General features: G+C 34.2%; 1 protein-coding gene across 8 annotated transcripts in view; it reads right to left on the minus strand.

Annotated features, from left to right (window-relative positions):
* AFG2A (AFG2 AAA ATPase homolog A) overlaps positions 1-23,413 on the minus strand; it is a 530,081-nt gene that overhangs the window by 407,908 nt on the left and 98,760 nt on the right. For all 8 annotated transcript variants that reach the window (XR_012000935.1, XR_012000937.1, XR_012000934.1 and 5 more), the window contains exon 14: positions 3,431-3,557. Coding sequence is in view for 4 of the 8 variants with exons in the window: in XM_026016788.2 (XP_025872573.2) it covers positions 3,431-3,557 (127 nt within the window). In the remaining 4 variants the exon portion in view is untranslated. The remainder of the gene's footprint in view (positions 1-3,430; positions 3,558-23,413) is intronic.

The following is a 23,413-nucleotide window of genomic DNA, read 5'->3' on the forward strand; positions in this document are numbered from 1 at the left end:
TCTGAAACATCTTTTTTTTCTCTCTGAAACATCTTAAACCAAAAGCTAATAAATCAAGAAGTGTTAACAGTGTAAATTAACATTGATACTTAAAATATTTATTTTGTACAATCACGTGTTTTTAGAACTGATGAATTCAACATAACATTTTATAAAGGATTAAAAAACACGGCTTGAATTTCAGCAAGATATTTCCTAAACTTTAATTACTGAAACTCTGTGATGTTGAAGACTCATGGGTTGTGTTAATGAAACACTTTATCTGCCTTCCTAAGGCAAATATTATCTTCAGGCAAGAAACACGAAAATGATGCAAAATCTTTGAAATGCAAAAAGAAAAAAGAAAGAAAGAAAGAAAGAAAAGCACTTTCATTCCTTCAATCTCCTGTCTTTGGAGACAACTTCTGCCCAAAATCCAGTTACATATTTTCTCTAAGAGATCCAAGATATCCACAACTAAACTATCCTAAAAATATTAGAATGGATATTCTCTACCATCATCTTGGGGATTTTGACTTAGAAAACTGAGCTTTAAAAAAGGTCCCAAACCTAATAATGGCCCAAGAATAACTTCTAATCTCTACATTTATCTTTAAAATTTCTCAAGGTCTTTTATACCAGGCGTTGGAAAAACTAGCATAAATTACATCTACTGTAAAACACAACAGTTAAGGTTCAATTTAGGTCTTACAGGGGGAAAAGTAAGCAAAACAGATTATAAATCAGTAATTCCACTGTTAAGTAACAAACCTACAAAGTGTTACACATATAAAGAACATGAAAAAAAATGTATCCTTTACAAAAGGAGTTAAAATTTATTTATTCTTTTCTGTTTCAAGAGAGATTATAATTTGAAGAAAGATATATCTGGACAAGGCAAGGCAAAGAAATGCTGCGTCTGAGAAACCAGCAGATTCCACAGAACAAGAACATTTCAAAGGAGCTGGTTCACAGCCAATTATATGACAGGCAAGGGTAAGCTGGTCTCTGAGAGGGAAGCCTGAGTGGCTCAGCGGTTGAGCGTCTGCCTTTGGCTCAGGGCGTGATCCTGATTTGGGGACCGAATCCCACATCAGTCTCCCTGTGAGGAGTGCTTCTCCCTTTATGTCTCTGCCTCTCTCTCTGTGTGTGTCTCTCAGGAATAAATAAATAAAATCTTAAAAAAAAAAAAAAAAAAAAAAGCTGATCTCTGAGAAAGTTAGAAGTCATTCTTTGGACTTGAAACAGAATTCAGATAGGACCAGGGAGAACCTGACAAGTACTGTGGTAGGAAGACTTCTAGTACAGTCACAAGATTCTGGTCCCCTACATGGACCCACACCTTCTCGTAGTGATTAAATCAAATTCTAATTTAGGCGCTGCTGTGAGGAGCTTTTGCAAATATAATTAAGGTCCTGAATCAGCTGACATGAAGGTGGAGAGATAATCCTTTGTTGATTAGGTAAGACTAAAAAAGACATTGGGCTTTTCCTGGCAATAGAAGTTTAAAGCACGAGAGGGATTAAATATGATGGCTATTCTCATTGCTTTCTTTGAAAATGGAAGAGGACATGTGGGTGGTCTCTAGGAGCTGACAGTAGCTCCCAGTTGACAGCCAGTAAGGAAATTCAGTCCTTAGGCCTATAATCACAAGAAATAAATTCTGCCCCAATCATGTGAGCTTAGAGAAGGAATACTAGCTCCTGACAACAATATAGTCCAGCCAACACCTTGTTTTCAGCCTGTAGTGAGCCTCTGGAACAGATAACTCTGTTGTGCCATGCCCTACAGAAATACTAAAAAATGAGTGTTGTATAAAACTGCTAAATTTGAGGTAATCTCTAACACAGCAAGAGAAAAGTAATACAAGCACCAATCAGGTGGAATCAGATAGCTTGATTTAGATGAACCCAGAGAAGTTTACTGTAAATCCAAAAGTCCTGTTTCAAGAAATGTATTTAACATTGAGGACACACTCTATCAACAAACCAAAGAAGTTAACTATTAGATTAGGCATTGTTGAGAAGGAAACCTAAGACATTTCAGAGCTCATTAGCCATGGGGTAACCAGAAGAAATGTCATAAAAATATAATGTATTCTTACTAGGAGAGAAAGGTTTCTTTCCTGGATTTAGCACTTTTATTTGTGAAAGTGAAAGGTGGGATTAGGTAATCTCTAGGGGCTTTTTCAGCACTTTCCATGATACTTCTTAAAGTACAGTCCTTTGTTTCTTTTCATAGACATCAGAGGGATCTGGACCCCTGGGGCATGGACCCAGATTCTATAAGTGCTTAGAACATACCTATCTTCCTATAAAACACTACATCAGAAAAGGAACAATTTGTTAAAGTCCAAAGCTTTCTCACTTTTATTTGACCAAAATGTCTTTATCTTATAGTAAAGATAACTGAACAAAAGTAAAGCTTGTTTTCCACGTGAAAACTCCTTTCATATCTTTGAAAGGATCATTTTTTCTAAATCCCATTTTAAAAACTGAAACTTGGGATCCCTGGGTGGCGCAGCGGTTGGGCGCCTGCCTTTGGCCCAGGGCGCGATCCTGGAGACCCGGGATCGAATCCCACATCAGGCTCCCAGTGCATGGAGCCTGCTTCTCCCTCTGCCTATGTCTCTGCCTCTCTCTCTCTATATATGACTATCATAAATAAATAAAAAAAATAAAAAAAAAATTTTAAAAACTGAAACTGTGTATATGTGCAGAGGGAAGGAGAGAAGAGCTCATAAGGTCATATGAAGCAAAAATGTAAACAAAAAAGAAAGATTGGTTCATGCTACAGGAGAAAATTTTTACTCTTAATTTAAATCCTTGGAAAAAAATTATACATTACATATAAATTAGGCATTTAAAATTTAGTGGATTCTCTTTATTAAAACTTTGTCACAGGGAGAACAGTTGGTAGCAATAGCTTTAAAGGGTTAATTTTGCAACTACATAGCTTAGTATAATGCTATAGCCTAAGTTATTTCTAAGAGAGATAAAATCCATTGCCCCCCTATCCTCATCACCCTGAAAGCAACTGCTAGGCCAAGAATTCTAAAAAGTTGTTGATAGTAACTTGAATCTAACCTGAATTAAATAGCCGGAAATTTACCTTAATATGAATGAAAATGTTAAAAACTTCTCAAAAATAAGTCAGATGACATAAACAAAGAATTTCAAAACTTCAATTCTCTACCTGAAAGTTTGATGCGACAGTAAGGGAGGGGAAATTCAAGGAGTTACAAAATAGTTCCATTAATATCAAATCATAAGCAATAAAAATATAGAAGCTTTACTCTGTTCTTTTCCTTTAGTTTAAGATTTCTGGTAACTTCTAAATAAAAAACTGACTACAAGGTAATTTGATAGGAAAAAAAACAAAAAAAACAACCTAGGACAATCAAATGACCCAGTTCTTGATTTTACAATATTCACACTACTGTCTTTCTTACCTTGTCTATCCTATCTGGGCGGTTAGTAGCTGCTAAAATTGTCACGTCCTTTAACTGTTCAATGCCATCCATTTCCGTTAAGAGCTGAGCCAGAACACGATCAGCAACATTTCCAGCACCTGAAGAACTAAATTTTAAAAATATAGTTTTAAAATTCTTTATCTATCCCCAAGTACTTTATTACTTTTAAAAGACTGTATATTCTATAACAAGAAAAATTATGTTTGTTTCAAAATATACAATGCTTGCTTCAAAATTCATTGCTTGTTGAATTATAACCTAAAACTAACATTATTCAAATAATTTATTTTCCTCCATCGACAACTATGCTCATTTTCTCTCCAATAATGAAATATATAGGATTATTTAAAGTAGTTCATCAAATACATAGAAAATCGTATAATTTCATTAATACTTATATTTTATATGGCAAGTTTATTGACAGGAATTGGGAATAAAGAAACTAAAACAAAAACCCATTCTTCACATTGGGGAGAAGTTTAAAGACTATATTAAACAAAAAAAACTATATTCTTTACCCATAACAAATGGGATATTTCTGATATATCTTGATATTTTTAAAAATAAATATTTTTAAGCACATTAGCAGGCAGGTAGTGATCATAATCCACATATCTGGAGAAACAGGCAAACAAAGTTATTATGTTCCTTTTGTTAATATACCCATACAAAGCTACTACTAGACATACTGTAATTTAATCACATTTTCTTTGCCCCAAAGTCCAAAACAAAACTGAATACTAATTATTAATAAGGAAATTCAGCAAGTCTTACTAATGAACAAAACCCTTCTATGACATAATCAAGGCCCCACAAGTAACAATTCTCATTAGCACCAGCTGAGATTTACTAAGAACTGTTCAGAATTGAGAAATATGTAATAAACACCCGAGTGGACAATTACAGAGTATAATAGCATTGTAAGTGTATTAAACATAAACATATAAACTCAATCAGATGCATGGGGTGAGAGGGAGAAAAAGAAAACAGGGTAGAAGGTACACACTTCATATCTTTGTCATCAGTGACAGAGCAAGTGTACCTTAGTATAATCATCATGTAACATATTTAATTAGATAATTAGGATTTCTAAATAACAGAATAGGGATCTCAACATGCATTACAAGTTCAAAAACCTGATGTAGTGTATACATAGGAGAGTAACCTCTAACTTTCATCAATCAAACACACATGAGGTTGTTATAAAAATCACAGTCAATTTGTTAAATTAAATTGTCCTTCCCAATGTCTAAAAAGTTTGGGACCAAGGAATACCAAAGAAGCCCCTGAGATTTATTTTGGCTAGCACTAAATCTTGCAAGTAATTAATTGGCAGGTGCATGGATTTGCTAATCTGATTCTAAGAATAAACTTTGAACATTTTGAAAAAATTGATTATGTACCTTTGAAAAATCCTCCGCAATATAACTTTTCCACATGAGAGTTTAACTGTCGGATAGAAACTTTGTTAGCAAAAGCTCTAAGGACTCCTACATAATGCTATAAGCATCTGACACTGTAACAGAAATAAAGAATACCTTTGATGGGCTTGTTAGACTAGACATGGCTGAGGAAAAACTTCCTGAGCTTAATTATTAATAAAAACTTCCAAAATGAAAAAGCAAAGAGAAAAAAAGACTGAAGGAAAAACACAAAACCAAAAGAATTTCCAAGAATTATGGAAACTATAAAAGATGTAATATATGTGCAACTGAAATACCAGAAGGAGATACAAGTATGAATAGAAGAAACAGTTGAAGCAATAATAATTGAGAATTTCCCCAAATTAATGTCTGACACCAAACTACAGATCTGGGAAGCACAGAGAACATCAAGTAGATAACTGGCAAAAAACTACATCCAGGCATATCATATTCAGACTACAAGAAACAAAGACAAAACAAACAAACACACAAATCTTGAAAGAAGGAATAAATTCAAAGGAATAAAACTGTTCACCTAAGATAGCTCCCCAGAAACCATGCAATAAGGGAGAGTGGAGTGAAATATTTAAAGTGCTGAGAAAGAAAAATCACCTACCTAAATTTCTGTATTCTGTGAAATTATCTTTCAGAGATGAAGGAGAAATAAAGACTTTCTCAAAAAAAAAAAAAAAAAAAAACTGAGGGAATTGTTAATGGAACTGCTTTGCAAAAAATGTTTTAAAAAGTTGTTCCAGGAGGGGCATCTGGGTAGCTCAGTTGGTTAAGTGTCAGACTCCTGATTTTGGCTCAGGTCATGATCTCAGGGTTGTGAGACTGAGCCCCACATGGGAATCCGCACTCAGTGGGAAGTGTGCTGGAGATTCTCTCTCCCACTGTACCTCCCCTACTTGTACCCTCTCTGTTTCTCTCTGAAATAAATAAATCTCAAAAAGTTGTTCCAGGAAAAGGAAACGATTTAGGTTGAAACTTGAATCTACAAAAAGAAAGAGCACTAAAGAGGAATAAGTGAAGGTAAAATAAAAATTTCAACTTTCTTACTCTTAATTGATCTAACAAATAATAGTTTGTCCAAAAATAATAGTAAAAACAAATAACAATGTATTCAATGACCATAGCATATGTATAAGTGAAATGAATGACAGAAATGATACAAGGGACTAAAGGGAGAAATTCAAATTTTTGTTATCATAAAATAGTTGTATTACCTGTGAAGCAGAACAGTGTTATCTGAAAGTGAATGACAGATTAGTTGTAAATGTATATTGCAAATTCCAGGGTAACCACTGAAAAGAGTAGAAAAAATGGAAATATATATTTCATATACCAAGAAAGGAGAGAAAATGTAATTTAAAAATGCTCAATTAAAATCAGAAAAGGCAAAAAAAAAATACTCAAAGACAAAAATAGTAACAAAGAACAAGGAATAGAAGACAGTAACAAATATGGTGGTATTAATGCAACTATATCAATAATCACTTTAAAACGTCAATGGTCTAAAACACACCAGTTAAGACATTTGTCGTAGAGGATCAAAGAACAAGATCCAACTATATGTTGTTGACAAAAATATCCACTTTAAATACAAAGAGAGTAGAAGGGATGGAAAAAGATGTACAATTCTAACGCTAATCAAAATAAAGCTGGAGTAGCTATATTAATTTCAGACAAAGCAGATTTCAGGTCAAGAGAATTTATCATGAATGAAGAGAGGCATTACATAATGATAAAGAGGTCAATACTCCAAGAGGACATTAACAATCTTTAATATGCATCACCTAAAAGTAGGTTGTTAAAATATGTGAGGCAAAAATTGATAGAAAAGAAGAAAGAGGTGAATACATTCATATAGTTGGAAATTTGAACACTCCTCCATCAGAAAGGATAGATCTATCAAACAGGAAATCAGAAAGAACACAGTTGAACTTAACAGCACCATCAACCAACTAGATATAATTGCTATTCAAATACCACTTCATCCAACAACAGCAGAATACATATTTGTCTCAACATCGAGGCCATAAAATCTACCTTAACAAATCATAAAGAACAGAAATCATACAGTGTCTGCTATCAGACTACAGTTAAGTTAAACTAGAAATCAGTAGCAGAAAGATATTTGGAAAATTACAAAATACATGGAGGTTAAAAAACACACTTTCAAATAATACATGGATTGAAGAAGAAATCTCAACAGAAATAAAAAGTTTCATTAGTTTAGACTAAATGAAAATGAAAATACAATAATCAAAATCTGTGGAATGTAATAAAAGTAGTGCTTAAGGAGAAATTTATAGCATTGAATGCATATATTAGAAAAAAAGAAAGATCTAAAATCAATAATTCTAAGCATCTACACCTCAGGAAACTAAAAAAAGTAGAGCAAATTAAATCCAAAGTAAATACAAGAAAAACATAGGAAAATTAGGGCAGAAATAAAATTGATAACAGGAAGTCAATAGAGAAAAACCAGCAAAAGCAAAAGGTCATTCTTGGAAAAGATCTATAAAAATGATAAGCATATAGCAAGGATAACTAAGAAAAACAAGAGAAGACACAGATTACTAATATCAGAAATGAAAAAAAGGGAAATCACTACAGGTCCCATGGACCTTAAAAGTTTAATAATGGATTTACAGTTGCCCATTAAAATATGGGTTTGAACTGCACAGGTCCATTTATGTGCAGATTTCTTTTTTGATAAATATGTTACAGTACTTTTAAATGTATGTTCTCTTTCTTATAATTTTCTTAATATTATCTTTCTCTACATTATTGTAAGAATACAGTATATAATACACATACAAAGTATGTAGTTGAACAACTGTTTCTGTTACCAGTAAGGCTTTTGGTCAATAGCAGGCTATTAGTAGTTAAGTTTTGGGGGAGTCAATGTTATATGTAGATTTTTAACTGCACGGAGGGTCAGACCCCTAACCCTTATATTGTTCAAGAGTCAACTAAATTATGAAATATAATACAAGAAAACTTTTATGGTCACATACTTGATAATCTAGATGAAATGATACTCTGCCAAAACTTACACAAGAAAAAACAGATAATCTGAATAGGCCTATATTAATTAAAGAAATTAACTCAAGAATTAATAATCTAAACAGAAAGCATCAGACTCAGATGGGTTTATAGTAAATTCTAATAATCATTTACAGAAAAAAATTATCAATTCTCTACAATTTCTACTAGAAGATAGAATTAAAGAGAATACTTGCTAAGTCATTCTATGAGAGCACCATTATCCTAATACCAAAACCAGACAAAGGCATTACAAGAAAATTGAAGACAGGTATACAAAATATTAACAAACTGAATTCAACAAAGTATAATAATGTATATAATTCAATGATGGATAAAAAAAATTGTACACTGTAATGAAGTGGAATTTATCCCACATACGGATCACTGGTTCAACATTCAAAATATCAATAAATGTAATCTATCATATAACCAGGCTAAAAGAAAAATAAATCATATAATCATATCAACAGATGTAGAAAAAGCATTTAACAAAATCCAACACCTAGTCTGTGCATAATAAAAACTCTATACCAAGTGGGTTTAGAAGGAATATACCTCAAAATAATAAAAACCATATATGAAAAACCCACAGCTAACATCATACTCAATAGTGAAAAACTAAGAGGTTTTCCTCTAAGATTAGGAACAAGACAAGGATGTCCACCCTTGCCACTTTTATTTAATATAGTACCACAGCAATCTACAAGAAAAAGAAATAAAAGGCATCCATATTGATAAGGAAGAAGTTCAACTGTCATGATCTGCATATGACATGCTACTATATATAGAAAACCCTAAAGATTTCATCAAAAAACTATTAGAATAAATGAATTCAGTAAAATTGCAGGATACAAAATATACAGAAATTGGTTGAATTTCTATACACTAATAACAAAGTAGTAGAAAGAGAAATAATTCCATTTACAATTACATCAAAAAGAATAAAATACCTAGAAATAAACTTAATTAAGGAGATGAAATACTTGTACTCTGAAAAATATAAAACACTGATTAAAGAAATTAAAGACAACACAAACAGAAAGGCATTTTATTCATGGACTGGAAAAAAAAATATTGTTATAATGTCCATACTACCCAAAGCAATCTATAGATTTAATACAATTGCTATCAAAGTTCCAATAGCATTCTTCACAGAGGTAGAATAAATAATCCTAAAATTTGTGTGGAACCACACAAACCCTAAATAGCCAAAGAAACCTTAAGAAGGAAGTTTGAAGCTAGAGATATCACAATTCCAGATTTTAAGATATACTACAAAGCTGTTGGAATCAACACAACATGGTACGGGCACAAAGACAGACACATAAACCAATAGAATAGAATAAAAAGCCCAGAAATAAACCCATGTTTAGGGGTACCTGGGTGGCTCAGTGGCTGAGTATTTGCCTTTGGTTCGGGTCATGATCCTGGGGTACTGGGATCAAGTCCTGTCTTGAGCTCCTTGCAGGGAGCCTGCTTCTCCCTCTACCTTTGTGTCTATCTCTCTCTCTTTCATGAATTAAAAACAAAACAAAACAACCATGTTTATATAGTCAAGTAATCTATGACTGAGGAGGCAAGCATATACAATGGAAAAAGACAGTCTGTTCAATAAATGGTGCTGGGAAAACTGGACAGCAACATTCAAAAGAATGAAATGATCCCTTTCTTACACTACAAAAATAAACTAAAAACAGATTAAAGATCTTAATGTAAGACCTAAAACCATAAAACTCTTAGAAAAAAAAATAAACACAGGTGGTAATTTCTTTGATGTTGGCCAAAGCAACATTTTTCTAGGTATATCTCTTAAGGCAAGGGAAATAAAAGTAAAAATAAACTATTGGGATTACATCAAAATAAAAAGCTTTTGCACAGTGAAGGAAACTACCAACACACGAAAAGGTAATTGAATGGGAGTTCATATTTGCAAATGATACTGAGTGAAATTAAGATATGTGCAAATGATATTGCTGATAAGTGGTTATATCCAAAATATACAAAGAATTCATAACACCCAACACCAAAAAAACACAAATAATCCAATTAAAAAATGAGCGGAGGACCTAAATAGACATTTTTCCAAAGAAGACATACAGATCGCCAACAGAGACATATGAAAAGATGCTCAACATCATTAATCATGAGGGAAATGCAAATCAAAACCATGGTGAGATATCACCTTCCACTTTTCAGAATGGCTAAAATTAAAAACAGAAGAAAGAACAAGTATTGGTGAGGATACTTATAAAAAGGAAACACTATGTGCACTGTGGATGGGAGTGTAAATTGGTATAGCCTGTGAAAAACAGTATAAAGGTCCCGCAAAAAGATTAAAAATAGAAATACCATTTGATCTAGTTCCAGTAATTCCACTACTAGGTATCCAAAGGAAATGAGAAGACTAATTTGAAAATATATATGCACTTCTATGTCTATTATAGCATTATTTACAACAGCCAAGATATGGAAGCAACATAAGTCTCACACACACACACACACACACACACACACACACACACCCCAGAATGTTATGCAGTCATGAAAAAAGAAAGATCCTGCCATTTGTGACAACACGGATGGACTCCCCAGAAGGTATATTAAACAAGTCAAAGAAAGACAAATACCGTATGATTTATATGTGGAATCTAAAAATAAAACAAATAAAAAGCAGAAGCAGACCCCAAAATACAAAGAATAAATTGACAGTTGCCAAAGAGGAGGAGGTCATGCAGAAGGAGAAATGGGTGAAGGAGAGTGGGTGAAGAGAGTAAGCTTCTAGTTATGGGATGAGTAAGTAATAGGAATGAAAGGTACAACAGGGAATATAGTCAATGGTATTATAATAACATTGTATGATGACAGATAGTAGCTACACTTGTGGTGAGTACAGCATAATGTATAAAACTTGTGGAATCATTGTGCCGTACACCTGAAGCTAATATAACATTGTATGTCAACTATATTTCAACAAAAAAAATAAAAATATTCAACACCCAGTCATGATACAGACTGCTAACTAATAATAAAGAGAACTTCCTCAACTTGATGGAAAAAAAAAAAAACTACAAAAAAACCCTATAACACCTTAACGCTGAGGAAAAAAAACTTTCCCATTAATATCAGGAATGAGGCTAAGATATTCCCTCTTATCATTATTTTTCAAATATGTACTACAAGTCTGAGCTAGTGCAATAGCTAGACAAGAAAAGGCAAGAAATGGTATATAGATTGGGAAGGAATAAATAAAACTGTATTTGTTTGCAGGTGAAATGACTGTCCTTATAGAAAATAAAAAAGCATTAACAAAAAACTCTTGTCAACAAATACTGCTAGAATTGGACAAACCTGTGCAAAAAAGAATCTAAACGCAGACCTAATACTCCTCACAAAAAGTAGCTTAAACTGGAATATAGACCTAAATACAAAATGCAAAACTATAAAAGTCCTGGAAAATAACAGCAAAGAAAATCTAAATGATCTTGGCTATGTTGATGACTTTTTAGACACAACACCAAGGCATGATTCATGACAGAAATAATAGTTTCATTTCACTAAAATTAAAAACATCTGCTCTGCAAAAGACACTATCAAAAGAATGAGAAAACAAGCCAGAATCTGGGGTAAAATATTTGCAGAAGACATGTCTCATAAAGGACTGATATCCAAAATATAAAAAGAACTCTTTAAAAAAAAGATTGAGAAGCCAAATTAAAAAGTAGACAAAAGACCTGAACAGACACTTCACCAGAGTTACACAGATGGCAATAAACATGAAAAGATGCTTAACATCATGTCATTAGGGAACTGTAAATTAAAACGAAAATGAGATGCCACTATACACCTATTAAAATAGACACAACCCAAAATACGGACACCACCAAATGCCGATGAAGATATCGAAAACCAAGAACTCTCATTCACTGCTGGTGGGATTACAAAATGGTATAGCTCCTTTGGAAGACAGTTTGGAAGGAAGTTTCTTAAAAAACTTAACATATTTGTACCATATCATCTAGCAATCATGAGTCTTGCTATTTACCAAATGAGTCAAAAACTTACATTTACACCAAAACCTGTACATGGATGTTTACCAGTTGCTTTATTAAAATTGCTAAAACCTGAAAACAACCAAGATGGGCTTCAGTAGGTGAATGGAGAAATAAACTGGTACATCCATACAATGTAATAGTAATCAAAAAAAAACAAAAAACAAAAAACAAAAAACAAAAAACAAAAACTAAGGGCCATGAAAAGAATGCAGGACCCTATATGCATATTACCAAGTGAAAGAAGCCAATCTGAAAGGGCTACATATTGCATAATTCTAACTATGTAACATTCTGGAAAAGGTAAAACTATGGAGACAATAAAAGGATTAGTGGTTGTTAGGGGTTAAAGGTAGGAGAGGGACAAACAGGCAGAGTATGAAGGATTTTTAGGACAGTGAAACTACTCTGTATGCTACAAAGACGGATAACATGTCATTATTTGTTAGTCAAAACCCATAGGATGTTCTACACCAAGAATGAACCCTAATGTAAACTATGGACTTTGGGTGATAATGTGTCAATATAAATTTATCAACTGTAACAAATGTACCTCTCTGCTGTGGGATGATGACAGTAGACAGATGATATGTGTAGGGGGAAAGGGGTATATGGGAACTCTCTGTACTTCCTACTCAATTTTCCTGTGAACCTAAAACTGCTCTAAAAAGTATACTTAGAAAAATACAAAAAAAAAAAATTAATCTATATTGAAGCCATTCAGTTAGAACAAATTCTCTATAATCCAATATATAGAGTTATGTAAACAAATATCATGGCAACAGGGATAAAGTAAGTAGATATATATGAATAATATTAAGAGGATACAATCAATTCCTCTGCTAAACCAATGCCTCCACTGAGTCACTGGAAAATGTTAGATTTGAAGTGTCAATAAGACAACTCGAGGTTTAGACATACAAGAAAGAGGTGGGGCAAAAATATGGATCTTTGCCATAAAGATGGTATCTAGAATGATGTAAGTAGAAAAAAGTGTACTATGAGTGAAGAAAGATAAATAAATAACGAACAAAGTGGCAGAGTTGAATCCCGTATTATATACCTGAAACACACATAACACTGTATATAAACTAAACAGGAATTACAATTTTTAAAATTTTAAAAGAAAAAAGAAATGGTAGAGGAATTTACAAAGATGTATGTATTAGTCAGCTCAGGTCTCCATAACAAAATACTATATACAAAGGTGCTTAAACAAAAGAAATTTATTTTCTTGTAGCTCCGGATAGCTGGAGTCTGGTGAAAGCACTCTTCCTGGCTTGCAGATGGTGGCCTTCTTGATATGTCCTCACATGGGGGAGAGAAAGAGAGAGCAAGGTCTCTGGTGTTTTCTTCTAATAAGGGCATTAATTCATCATGAGGACCATACTTTCATGACCTCACCTATACCTAACTACTTCCCAAAGTCCTCATTTCCAAATACCATCAGGTGGGAGTTAGGGCTTCAACATAAATTTTGAGGGAATACAGTTTAGGGGGAGAGCAGGGTGCCAGAGAGGGAAGAAGGAAAACTGGGAATGGTAAAAGGATAGTGTCTCGGGAAAGAGGAAGTTAACTATGTTAAATGCTGCGGAGTCAAAAAAGGAATAAAAAAGTCATCTTGATTTATCCATATGAAGGTTTCACTCCCTAGCAATGGATGGAGTTAACATATAGACTAAAAAATGTTAACCTAACTGCTATTTAATAATGAAAAAATTCTTCTAATTTTTGTGCCCTACCTAGAGGAGTTTGTGTAACATAATGAATAGCTCCTAGTGAACAGCCTAGTGAACTTACATCAAAAGAAAAAATTCTTAATTTTTTTTTTTTTTTTTTTTTTATTTATGATAGTCACACAGAGAGAGAGAGAGAGAGGCAGAGACACAGGCAGAGGGAGAAGCAGGCTCCATGCACCGGGAGCCTGACGTGGGATTCGATCCCGAGTCTCCAGGATCGCGCCCTGGGCCAAAGGCAGGCGCCAAACCGCTGCGCCACCCAGGGATCCCAAAAGAAAAAATTCTGAGCCCATATCAGCTCTAATTTTTTTTTTTTTTATCAGCTCTAATTTTATGTGTGCTATTGCTTTCTTTGCCTTCCCCTACTAGGAGCTATGCTCAAATAATGTGAGAACCCATCCTTACCTATGTCTTGTACACTCTCCCTTCTTCCTCCAATGAATTAGTAAGACTGCTAGATGTATTACTATAAATGTGAATTTATTAGTTGAGCCATTTGAGAAGTATAAAAAAACAAACAAACAACTACTAGATTTTGTTTCTGATTAGACAAAAGTCACTGTGGTATGGTATGTGGGGAGGATCAGAGGAAAAATGAGTTGAATAATTTCATTAGAAATTTCAGCAATTCGTTCAATTCAATTCACCTCATTCATTCAACAAACATTCATTGCCTAGCAAGTCAGGAACAGTTTTAGGAAATGGAATGAAAAACTTGAGAAGGAAGTCCCCTATTCCCCCAAGGACTTCAGAATCTAGAAGGCAGAAAAAAACCATCATCCTTACTTTCTTTTCCAAAATAAAAAACACAGGACAGTTCCTGAAAGACTGACTCAATAACTACAGATTACATTTGCTATTAATTTAAATCAAGAATTTGTTTGTTTGTTTTTTTAGGATTTTATTTATTCATGAGAGACACAGAGAGAGAGAGAGAGAGAGAGAGAGAGAGAGAGAGAGAGAGGCAGAGACACAGGCAAAGGGAGAAGCAGGCTCCATGCAGGGAGCCCGACGTGGGACTCGATCCCGAGACTCCAGGATCATGCCCTGGGCTGAAGGCAGGCACTAAACCACTGAGTCACCCAGGTGTCCCTAAATCAAGAATTTGGATATAATATATGAAACTAAATAAAACTAGATTAAGACGACCATTTACCCTATCAGTAATGAAGAAGTGGCTCTAACTATAACCATGGATGATCGCAGTACATAGAACATTTAGAATCCTTTCTAGAAAAATAAGAGCAATCTCATAGCTATCAAAGTTAGGTTTAGCCAGGGCTAGTACTGAATTCAATACAGACTTTCACATGTGATAATATTTGAGAGGAAAATTAAAACAATTACGTTAGATAGAACCCAAAACTATAAATGCTGAAATTAAATATTAAAAAAGATAAGTTTAGGCAGCCCTGATGGCTCAGAGGTTTAGTGCTGCCTTCAGCCCAGGGCCTGATCCTGGAGACCCGGGATCGAGTCCCACGTCAGGCTCCGTGCATGGAGTCTGCTTCTCCCTCTGCCTGTGTCTCTGCCTCTCTCTCTCCTTCTCTGTGTCTCTCATGAATAAATAAATAAAATATTTTTAAAAAATAAAATAAAAAAATAAAAAAAATAAGTTTAATAGAATAGACACAGGAGAACAGAGGATTCTTGAACTGGTAAACAGGCTAGTAGAAAATATCCAAACTGATGCACAAAAAGAGAGGAAAAAAAAAAAAAACAGAATGAAACCAGTGTACAGACATATGGAATCCTGTGGAAAACCTAAGAAACATATAGTGCCATATGAGACAGTTCCATAGAGAGATAAGAGAATAAAAGCCATATCAGGAAAAAAAAAAAAAAAACCCTGAGAATCCCCCAAAACTATCAAAAAGAATCAAAGAGATCAAGAATGTACTCGGGATTCTCAAATGCTGAAGTCAATAAAATTGTTGCTAACTAGAGATAATAATCTATGACCAAAATTTACAGTTAAGGTTTTTAAAAAAGGTTTCTTTGTAAAATGACCGCTGCAATCAGCATCTATTATTGAAACATATACAAATCACCATATTTCTCAGTCTTAAGTATCAGTTCCCCTAGTAATAGAAACTGTAGATTTTATGGCACCATTTGTTTGCATACACACCAATAACTAACTCCTTACTCATTAAAAATGTCAAGAATAGATCCAAGTGTTCTAGGTCCTATTTTGCTTTAACTTTCTCTACCTGACCCTGCCAAGCCTAACATAAACTTCTTTTAAAATGAATCATCATCATTAGGGAAACCTACATACACTTAGGAAGAAGCTGGGGGGGGGGGGTTGATGAAAAGGGGGTATAACCATCTGAAATAAAATGAATTGGGGATAGAAAGAAATAGAAAAAGATTTTTATTTTCTCCCTTTTTATAGCAAAGTTCAGAAAGCATATGAATCATACTTTTGTCAAATAAATACCATGAGAATGATAACACTACAGGAACAATAACTACAGTTCTGGCTCCTCTATACATATTTCTTTAAAATAAAATAAATTTAAGGGAGAACCAATTTTATATTTTAAAAAATTCCAAGCATATGAATACTTAAATAAGCTATAATCAATAAAAAATAAAATCACATGAAACATTAGCTTTGTCAATATTGTTTTTAAAAAAAGCTCTCTTTTTAAAGAGCTTATAAGTTATGAGAACACTAAAATTATTAATATCTTTTCTTATAGGCAAAGAAAACAAAAGACAAAAGAGGCTGGGAAGTTAAGCAGATTTTTTTTTTTTTACTTTAAAACAATTTTAAAGTTTCAAACATTTAACTAGTTTAAACAATTTGTTTTGATAATTAAGCATGTTAAACAATTAAAAATTTTTTAACATAAGCCTTGCCTTTATATTCTAAATAAAATGTGTTGACACTATAGTAATAAATTTATCTACAGAACACATCTCTTTCCCTCAGAAAGAAATTGCCTCTTCCATAAACAAATGCATTATATATATTTTTAGGTTTTATTTATTTATTTTAGAGAGAGAGAGAGAGAGCAAGTAGGAGGGGCTGAGGGAGAGGGAGAAAGAAAGTCAAGCAGACTCAGTGCTGAGCCCAAGACAAGGCTTGATCTCATGACCCTGAGATCATGACCTGAACCAAAATCAAGAGTCAGACACTTTAACGGACTGCATCACCCAGGAGCCCCACAAATGCATTATTTTTAACCAGTCATTTCCAATACCACTTAAACTGAAGAAATCTAACTGATGTTAGACTGGATTTTGAAATAAAAATGTAGAGGAAAGCAAAATTGTATCATAGTCTACATATTCCATTTTCCTGTAAACAATATTCCACATGCTTAAAACTCTACCTATACAACATACATATAGTTGTGAAAGTGACAATAACATTTAGTAATTAAACATTTGAAGAGTCTACCAAAATCAGAGATTTCTTAAGATTCCTTGCTCACCTTTTTGGGCTGACTTAAAAATAATCTCCAGAACAAGATCTCGGATTTCCATAAAAAAAAAATTAAGTTCCCTTGTTCCTGATAAACCATTTGCTTGTAGCATTATTAAAATTCAGTATATATTCTGCTTGCACAAGGCAGTTTATCTGTGCCCGACTTACAGTCTCAGGAACATGAGCTGTTCTGACCTCTCACAGATGTGAGGGAAAACCCTCATAAATAATTATAGAAAATACCTACTGTTCATCGAATATCTACCTCTTAGACACTGTGTTGATAACAAATGACACATATGTAACTTGCTCTGTGCTGTGAATCCCATGTACTACTTTATTCATTCCAATAACAGCACCGTGAGGTAAATCCAACTTTTAATCTCATTTTATAGATAAGAAAACTGAGACAGAGAGGTTAAGCAATTTGCCCAAGAATTTCACAGCTACCAAATGGCAGAGGTAGGATCTAAATACATACCTATTTGATTCCAGAGTCTATACTCTTTCCATAACATCATAAAGCATAAATAACTTCAAAGTTTTGCAAACCAAATACACCAACATGCCAAAGTAAGGCTGAAGTGTCTAAAACAGCCATCTTTTAAACCAGCACACAGTGAGGGAGATGGGGAAGATGTTTTTATAGTTGAAGGAAAATACTTAATTGTACTCTTCAGTACAATTAAATCGATGCCAATTAAAAAATAACCACCAAAATTCAAAAACTGAAAGCAAAAACTATTGAATGGATGTCAAAAATACCCTGAGTTTTCTAGCTTAAAACTATGCTGTCAGAGTATGATCAATATTCAGCATGAACCGAACAATAAATAAGCTATTTTAAATTAACAGGATATCCTATAAAAGTAGAGACATCCATAGTAAGTTATATTCTCCAGCTGTCCTAAGCTCTGTAAGCTGCATATGCTCTGCATAACTGTAGCTTTGTATAAACTGTTAACATAGAGAATGACATAAAAGTATGTATTTTTCCATTTTGCCACGACTTCCAGTAAAAATTCCAAGCTAACATAGGCAACACTCATTACATCTGTATAGTTTTGACTAAAACACAGTGTTAGAGAAACAAGTAATCCTTAACTTCACAGTTCAAACTACACTTTGCCAAAAGCAGTTTTTTAAAGAGAATTGTTTCATACTCCTGGACATCCCCACACTACTGTCATGAATGTAATTCAATAAAATAAATAATAAGGAAAATTATTATATGTTTGTCCACACTAATTCTCTGAAAAGAAAGTCAAATAATTGAAGCAAAGAAAATGCTTCTAAACATGCATCATTTCTTAGTGCCATAGATATAGAAATGGTGACACAAAAAATTAAAATTCTATACTTATTATAATGAATTATTATTTTTTAAAGCTTTTAACTTCCAGTTAACATACAGCATATTAGTTTCAGGTATTCAACACAGCCATACAATACCAGGTGCTCATCAAAACAAGTACACTCTTTAATCCCTATCACACACTTAATCCATCCATCCACCCAACTGACTTCTGGGAACTGTCACTTTGTTCTCTATAGTCAAAAGGCTGCTTTTTGGGTTGTCCCCACTTTTCTCCTTTGCTTAAATTCCACATATTAGAGAAATATGGTATTTGTCTTTCTCTAACTTACTACACTTAGAATAATACTCTCTAGCTCCATCCATATCATTGCAAATGGCAAGATTTCATTCTAGTTTTTGGCTGAGTAATATTCCATTATATAGATAGATAGATAGATAGATAGATAGACAGACATAGATATAGACCATCTCTTCCTTACCCACTCATCAATGGACACTTGGGCTGATTCTATAATTTGGCTACTATAGATAATGCTGCTATAAACATTGAGGTGCATGTATCCTTTGGAATTAGTATTTTTGTATTCTTTGGGTAAATAATGAGTACAATAATTGCTGAATCATTGGGAAGTTCCATTTTTAACTTTCTGAGGAACCTTCCTACTGTTTTTCACAGTGGTTGCACTTGTTTGCATTTACAACAACAGTGCAGGAGGGTTCCCATTTCTGCACATCTTCACCAACACCTGTTGTTTCTTGTGTTGTTGATGTTAGCCATTCTGACAGGTGTGAGGTGATATTTCACTACAGTTTTGATTTCCATTTCCCTAATAATGAGTGATGTTGAGCATCTTTTCATGTGTCTGTTGATGATATGCATGTCTTCTTTGGAAAAACATCTATTCATTGATCTATTCATTCTTCTGTTCATTTTTAATTGGATTATTCACTTGAGGGCATTTGGTTTAATAAGTTCTTTATATATTAACCTTTTATCAGATATGTCATTCACAGATATCTTCTCCTATTCCATAGGTTGCCTTTAAGTTTTGCTGATTGACTGTTCCCTTTGCTGTGCAGAAGGTTTTTATTTGGATGAAGTCCCAATAAATTATTTTTGCTTTTGTTTCCCTTGCCTCAGGAGATATATCTAGAAAGAATTTGCTAAAGCCAATGTCAAAGAAGTTATGGCCTGAGTTCTATGATTTCAGATCCCATATTTAGGTACTTAATTCATTTTATTTAGTAGCCCAGTTTCATTCTTCTGCATGTTGCTGTCCAGTTTTCCCAATATCATTTGTTAAAGAAGTGGTCTTTTACCCACTGGATACTTTTTCCCTTCTTTGTTGAAGATTAATTTTTTTAAAGATTTTATTTATTTGACAGAGAGAGAGAACACAAGCAGGGAGAGTGGCAGGCAGAAGGAGAGGGAGAAGCAGGCTCCTCGCTGAGCAAGGAGCCCGATGTAGGGCTTGATCCCAGGACCCTGAGATCATCATCTGAGCTGAAGGCAGAGGCTTAACAAACTGAGCCACCCAGGTACCTAGAAGATTGATTAACCAAATAGCTGTAGGTTCATTTCTGGGTTTTCTATTCTGTTCTATTGAATCTATACATCTATTTTTATGCTAGTACCATATTGCTTCAATTACTAACAGCTTTGTAATATAACTTGAAGTCTGGAATTGTGATGCCTCCGGTTTTGCTTTTCTTTTTCAAGGTTGCTTTGACTATTCAGGGTCTTTTGTGGTTCCATATAAATTTTAGGATTATCTGTTCTAGCTCTGTGAAAAATGCTGGTAGTATTTTGATAGGGATTGCATTAAATGTGTAGATGCTTTCAGTAGTATACATGTTTTCAAAATATTTGTTGTCAGCCCATGAGCATGAAATGTCCTTTTTTTGTGTGTGTGTGACATCTTCAATTTCTCTCATCAGTGTTTTATAGTTTTCAGAGTATAGGTCTTTCACTTCTTTGGATTTGTTTAATCCTAGGTATCTTATTATTTTTGGTAAAATTGTAAATGGGATTCCTTAATTTCTCTTTCTGCTGCTTTATTATTAGTGTATAGCATTATCCTGATACCAAAACCAGGTAAAGACACCACAACGAAAGAGAACTACAGGCCAATATCCCTGAAGAAAACAGAAACAGAAATTCTCAATAAGATACTAGCAAACCAAACCCGACAATACTTAAAAAAAATCATTCACCACAATCAAGTGGGATTCATTCTTGGGTTGCAACAGTGGTTTACTATTTGTTAATCAATCAATGTGATATACCACAATAAAAGAAAGGTAAGAATCATATGATCATTTCAATAGATGCAAAAAAAGCATTTGACAAAGTACAACAACCATTCATAAGGAAAACTCTCAACAAAGTAGGTTTAGAGGAAACATATCTCAACATAATAAAGGCCACATATGAAAAACCCACAGCTAATTCTAATTTTAGTATATGTGCTGCCGAAGCGAGCACCACAGTTAATTCCCAAGAAAAACTAAGAGCTTTTCCTCTACAGTCAGGAACAAGACAGGGAGGGATGTCCACTCTCAACACTGTTATTTAACACAGTACTAGAAGTCCCAGCCACAGTAATTAGACAATAAAAAGAAATAAAGTTATCCAAATGGGCAAGGAAGAAGTAAAACTTTCACTATTTGCAGATGACATGATACTTTATATATATAGAAAACCTGAAGAGTCAACCAAAAAACTGTTAGAACTGATAAATGCATTCAGTTAAAGTCACAGGATATAATGAATTACTACATAATATGAAGTTTTATTTATTTAGTTTTTTACAAATCTTAAGCCATTTATATCAATATCAATAATCTGAATATACAAATTAGAGGGATCCCTGGGTGGCGCAGCGGTTTGGCGCCTGCCTTTGGCCCAGGGCGCGATCCTGGAGACCCGGGATCGAATCCCACATCGGGCTCCCGGTGCATGGAGCCTGCTTCTCCCTCTGCCTGTGTCTCTGCCTCTCTCTCTCTCTCTTTGACTATCATAAATAAATAAAAATTTAAAAAAAAAAAATAATCTGAATATACAAATTAGAGAAAGAGAAGAGAAAGAGAAGACAAGTCAGACTAGGAAACATATTTGACTTATTCAATAAAAGAATATCACTCAAAATACAAAAGGACTCTTAAAACCCAAAGAATAAGAAAATGACAGGTGGAAAAATGGGCAAAAAATCTAGATACCTCACCAAAGATATACAGATGATATATAAGCATATGAAATGATTCTGCACATTTCAGGTCATTAGGGACTTGCAAATTAAAATAATGAAATACTTCTACACACCCATTGGGATGGCCAAAATCCAAAGCACTGATACCATCAAATCTGGTAAGGATGTGGAGCAACAAGAACTCTCAATCATTGCTGGTGGGAATGGAAAATGGTACAGTCACTTTGGAAAACAGTTTGGCAGTTTCTTATAAAACTAAACATACTTTTACCCCACGTTCCAACAATCATGCTCCTGGGTATTTATGTTAGTTGAAACGTATGCCTGCGCAATAACCTGTACATAAATGTTTGTAGCAGCTTTATCATAATTGCCAAAAGGTGGAAGCAGCCTGGATGACTTAATACGTGAATGAATACACAAACTAAGGTACATGCGGACAATGGACCATTCATCACTAAGAAGTGGGAATATTAAGCCATGAAAAAGGAGGAATCTAAAATGCATACTGTTGTGAAATTAGTCAAGGCTATCATGAGTCCAAATGTATGGCAATCTAGAAAAGGCAAAGCTATGGAGTGGTCAGGAGTTGGAGGAAAGAGAGTGTTGAATAGATGGAATATGAAAATTTTAGAGTAGGGAAGCTATTTTGAGGACACTGAATAGTGGATATAAGTGGTCATTATATACTTGTCAAAGTCCATAGACTATACCATACCAAAGTGAACCCTTTTGTAAACTATGAGCTTTGAATGATAATGGTAAGTCAATGTAGGTTCAACAATTGTACCACTCTGGTGCAGGCTGCTAATAGTAGGGGAAGGGGGTAGAGCAGTATTTCAGAACTCTGTACTTTTTGCTCAATTTTTCTGAAAACCTAAAACTTTAAAAAAAAATCCATTAATTAAAACAGAACTAAATTATATTCTATAGAACTAAATACTTGAAGCAGGAGGAGCAGTCACTTCATGGCAAACCTCAAGTACAGAATCCAGACATTCACATCCGTAGTCAAGGTATCAAGCGATGCTGAGGCTGGCTAAGACAGAGGGCAGCAATCACTGGGATGCAAGTCAGTGGCAGCTCGGGGTTCTCCACCATGTATTCTGTAGTAAGATATGGCCCATTCAAATGGAATGATGTTGGTGTGTTCAAAAGAGGTCGCTTTTCCTTCCCCAATACAATTAATCTTTTCATCATCTTCTTATTTATCTTAGTACATTCGAGGTATAACATATTATCTTCTAGGCCTCGGGATGGGAAGTGCAAGCAGGTAATAGGAAGAGAAAGATCATCTTTTGGGAATGTCAGGCACCCAGGCCTGACCTACATGAAACTGGAGGCGAACCCAATCTTGTGTATCTGCCAGGAGAGGTCTGCCATGGACCACACACCACTTGACACAAGAGGCTTGCAGCAGAAAGGTCTCAACAGAAGCAGGAATGGAACATGAATTCACAGTTGGATTGATTGGCTCTTGCAGCAATTCTTGACCATGCTGTCAATATGCCTTCTAGTTACCACTTTGACTGTATTAAGTCCTCTCTCCCTCTCACTCTTCTTACAACTTTTCCAAATCCTTGCTTTCTTGGCCACCATCTTGCATTTCCTCAAACATGACTGCAATTTAGCCTCTGGTGATGTTTCAGGAATCATCTTTACATTGTCACCACACTCTTGGTTTATTTCAGAGTAAGCATGTTTCTGGAGACTCAGAAAAACTCTATTTT

Source organism: Vulpes vulpes, chromosome 4 (assembly GCF_048418805.1).
Source record: "Vulpes vulpes isolate BD-2025 chromosome 4, VulVul3, whole genome shotgun sequence".
NCBI lineage: Eukaryota > Metazoa > Chordata > Mammalia > Carnivora > Canidae > Vulpes > Vulpes vulpes.